Source organism: Canis lupus, chromosome 11 (assembly GCF_003254725.2).
Source record: "Canis lupus dingo isolate Sandy chromosome 11, ASM325472v2, whole genome shotgun sequence".
Classification (NCBI taxonomy): Eukaryota; Metazoa; Chordata; class Mammalia; order Carnivora; family Canidae; genus Canis; species Canis lupus.
In genome coordinates, this window is record NC_064253.1 from 25,413,429 (window position 1) to 25,417,754 (window position 4,326).

Genomic DNA, 4,326 nt, shown 5'->3' on the forward strand with positions numbered 1-4,326 from the left:
TAGGCTTTCTCGAGGCCGGGGCGCCCAGGGTGCAGGAGTCGGCGAGGGGGCCGGGGTGCGGGACCGCGGTGCTCCCCGATCTCGGGTAGGGGGCTTCACGTCACTCCGGGTCCTCCCGGCGGGTCTTGCCATATTAGGGCTTCCTGCTTCCCATATATGGCCATGTACGTCACGACGGAGGCGGACCCGTGGCGCTCCAGACCCTTCAAATAGAGGCGGATCCGGGGAGTCGCGAGAGATCCCAGCGCGCAGAACTTGGGGAGCCGCCGCCGCCAGCCGCCGCCGCCGCCAGCTTCCGCCGCCGCAGGACCGGCCCCTGCCCCAGCCCCGGTAGCAGCGCCGCGTCCGCACCGGCCGGCGGCGAGGGCGAGCCTGGAGGCCCCACCTGCCCTGGCCACAGTGTGCCCTGCGTCCCGCATGTGACCCGGCCAGGCCCCCGAGAGTGTGTCCCCCGCAGCCGCGGCTCCGGGCTGCGCCCACCCGCCCCAACACTAGCTCTCCAGCCCGCCCGTCCGGGATGGCCGCGGCCAAGGCCGAGATGCAGCTGATGTCTCCGCTGCAGATCTCCGACCCGTTCGGCTCCTTTCCTCACTCGCCCACCATGGACAACTATCCCAAGCTGGAGGAGATGATGCTGCTGAGCAACGGGGCTCCCCAGTTCCTCGGTGCAGCCGGGGCCTCGGAGGGCAGCGGCGGTAGCAGCAGCGGCGGCAGCGGGGGCGGTGGAGGTGGAGGGGGCGGCAGCGGCGGCAGCAGCGGCAGCGCCTTCAACCCTCAGGGGGAGGCGGGCGAGCAGCCCTACGAGCACCTGACCGCAGGTAAGCGGTGGCCTACGCCGAGGATTAGCCCCTTCGCCACCAGCCCGGCGACCAGTCAGTCCTTCCCCCGCCGCCTGGCAGCGCCCCCCTTCACCGCAGCAGCGTTCCCGGACCTCTGGGGTGCAAGCGGGGCTTCCCTTTCCGTCCTCGGGGGCATGTGTTGGCGAGATACCTGCGGACGTCCGCCCTCGCCCTCGCCCTCGCCCTGGCCCTCGCCCTCACCCCCCTCGCCCCTAGCGGTGCGCAGACGAGCAGGCTTCTGTTTGGGGTGGAGAGCTCGGGCTGCGTGGGTGGGTGGAGGTGGGGGAGGGCTTGTTTTGAAGAGCTGGGCTGCGCCCCCTTTTCTCCAGACGGGCCGGCGTTTCCTGCCGCCTGCCCCGGGGGAGGGCGGTGGTGCGGGCCGGGGACGTCCTGGCAGCCCGGGGTCGGGGCGCTGGCGGGAATCCCTGCGTGGCGCAGCCGCCGCTGCGGAGCGCCGTGCGCTGCAGTGGAGGGGGATTCTCCGTGTTTGCGTCAGCTGTTGTCGAAACGGGCTCCGCCGCCGGAGCGGGGCCGGGAACACTGCAATCTGCCGCTATCAATTATTAACCAGCTCGCGAGCCCATTATTGGGTCAGGTGGCCAGCCTGACCTCTTGCCTGGCAGCTCGGGTCCTCCAGCTCGGGTCCTCCGCGGCCTCCGGTGATTGCTCTCCAGTAACCAGGCCTCCCTCCTCTCTCTCTCCCCCCCATCAGAGTCTTTTCCCGACATCTCTCTGAATAACGAGAAGGTTCTGGTGGAGACCAGTTACCCCAGCCAAACCACGCGGCTGCCGCCCATCACCTACACTGGCCGCTTCTCTCTGGAGCCTGCACCCAACAGCGGCAACACCTTGTGGCCAGAGCCCCTCTTCAGCCTGGTCAGCGGCCTCGTGAGCATGACCAACCCACCGGCCACCTCGTCTTCGGCGCCGTCTCCAGCAGCCTCCTCCTCCTCCGCCGCCTCTCAGAGCCCACCCCTGAGCTGTGCCGTCCAGTCCAACGACAGCAGCCCCATTTACTCGGCCGCGCCGACCTTCCCCACGCCTAACAGTGACATCTTCCCGGAGCCGCAGAGCCAGGCCTTCCCGGGCTCCACGGGCGCCGCGCTCCAGTACCCGCCTCCCACCTACCCTGCGGCCAAGGGTGGCTTCCAGGTCCCCATGATCCCTGACTACCTGTTTCCACAACAGCAGGGGGACCTGGGCCTGGGCACCCCCGACCAGAAGCCCTTCCAAGGCCTGGAGGGCCGTACCCAGCAGCCTTCGCTCACTCCGTTGTCTACCATCAAGGCCTTTGCCACGCAGTCGGGCTCCCAGGACTTGAAGACCCTCAACACCACTTACCAGTCCCAGCTCATCAAACCCAGCCGCATGCGCAAGTACCCCAACCGGCCCAGCAAGACGCCCCCCCACGAACGCCCGTACGCCTGCCCGGTCGAGTCCTGCGACCGTCGCTTCTCCCGCTCCGACGAGCTCACGCGCCACATCCGCATCCACACCGGCCAGAAGCCCTTCCAGTGTCGCATCTGCATGCGCAACTTCAGCCGCAGTGACCATCTCACCACCCACATCCGCACCCACACGGGCGAGAAGCCCTTCGCCTGCGACATCTGTGGGAGAAAGTTTGCCAGGAGCGATGAGCGCAAGAGGCATACCAAGATCCACTTAAGGCAAAAGGACAAAAAAGCAGACAAAGGTGTTGTGGCCTCCTCAGCTGCCACCTCCCTCTCTTCCTACCCGTCCCAGGTGGCTACCTCCTACACGTCCCCGGTTACTACCTCTTATCCCTCCCCAGCCACCACCTCCTATCCGTCACCTGTACCCACCTCCTACTCCTCTCCCGGTTCCTCAACCTACCCATCCCCTGTGCACAGTGGCTTCCCCTCACCCTCAGTGGCCACCACATACTCTTCCGTCCCCCCTGCTTTCCCGGCCCAAGTCAGCAGCTTCCCTTCCTCGGCTGTCACCAACTCCTTCAGCGCCTCTGCAGGGCTTTCGGACATGACAACCACCTTTTCTCCCAGGACAATTGAAATCTGCTGAAGGGAAAGGAGAAACCAGGGAAAAGAGAAAGAAACACAAGAGACTTAAGAGACAGGAGGAGGAGATGGCCACAGGAGGGGGTTCCTCTAGGTGAGATGGAGGTTCTCAGAGCCAAATCCTCCCCCTCTACTCCACCCCAGGGCTGGTGTGGAAGGTCTGTTGGCCTGCGATCCTTTCTGCCCACTTGCCCTTCCTCTGCAGTTCCTACTGCCTGTGACTTCAGCTGCCTGAAACAGCCATGTCCAAGTTCTTCACCTCTATCCAAAGAACTTGATTTGCATGGATTTTGGATATATCATTTCAGTATCATCTCCATCGTATGCCTGACCCCCCCCTGCTCCCTTCGATGCTAGAAAATCAAGTTGGCAAAAATGGGGTTTGGGCTCCTCAGAGCCCAGCCCTGCACCCTTGTACAGTGTCTGTGCCATGGATTTTGTTTTTCTTGGGGTACTCTTGATGTGAAGATAATTTGCATATTCTATTGTATTATTTGGAATTAGGTCCTTTGGGGGGGAAAAAAAAAAAGAAAAGCCAAGCAAACCAACGGTGATCCTTTATTTTGTGATGATGCTGTGACGATTAAGTTTGAAGCTTTTTTTGAAACAGCAGTCCTTGGTATTAATCAGAGCATGTGTCAGAGTGACGTTCCGTTAACTTTTTGTAAATAGTGCCCGACTGTACTCTCACACGTGACAAAATATGGTTTGGTTTTTCTTCTTTTTTTTTGAAAGTGTTCTTTTTTTCCGTCCTTTTGGTTTAAAAAGTTTCACGTCTTGGTGCCTTTTGTGTGATGCGCCTTGCTGACAGCTTGACATGTGCAATTGTGAGGGATGTGCTCACCTCTAGCCTTAAGGGGGGCAGGGAGTGACGATTCGGGGGAGGCTTTGGGAGCAAAATAAGGAAGAGGGCTGAGCTAAGCCTCGGCTCTCCAGAATGTAAGAAAACAAAATTTAAAACAAAATCTGAACTCTCAAAAGTCTATTTTTTTAACTGAAAATGTAAATTTATAAATATATTCAGGAGTTGGAATGTTGTAGTTACCTACTGAGTAGGCGGCGATTTTTGTATGTTATGAACATGCAGTTCATTATTTTGTGGTTTTATTTTACTTTGTACTTGTGTTTGCTTAAACAAAGTGACTGTTTGGCTTATAAACACATTGAATGCGCTTTATTGCCCATGGGATATGTGGTGTATATCCTTCAGAAAAATTAAAAAGAAAATAAAATAGCTGCGGTTGGGTGCGTGTTTCCTGGGTTGGGGGCGGGGGCCCTTTTGCCATCTTTTTTTTTTTTTTTTTAAATGATTTTATTTATTTATTAGAGTGCAATGGGGAGGGGCAGGGAAAGAGTCTTAGGCAGACTCCTCACAGAAACCCATGGAAAGCTCCATGAGGGAGTTGGAGGTGGGGTGTGAGCTTGAGGCTCCATCTGACGATGGGAGATCA

General features: G+C 59.1%; 1 protein-coding gene across 1 annotated transcript; it reads left to right on the top strand.

The window, feature by feature from the left end:
- Positions 1 to 206: 206 nt before the first annotated feature.
- EGR1 (early growth response 1) lies at positions 207 to 4,109 on the top strand. Its single transcript, XM_025432656.3, has 2 exons — positions 207 to 818; positions 1,552 to 4,109. Exons 1-2 carry the CDS (start codon positions 518 to 520, stop codon positions 2,877 to 2,879), a joined length of 1,629 nt encoding a protein of 542 aa, XP_025288441.1. The 5' UTR covers positions 207 to 517; the 3' UTR covers positions 2,880 to 4,109.
- Positions 4,110 to 4,326: the final 217 nt, after the last annotated feature.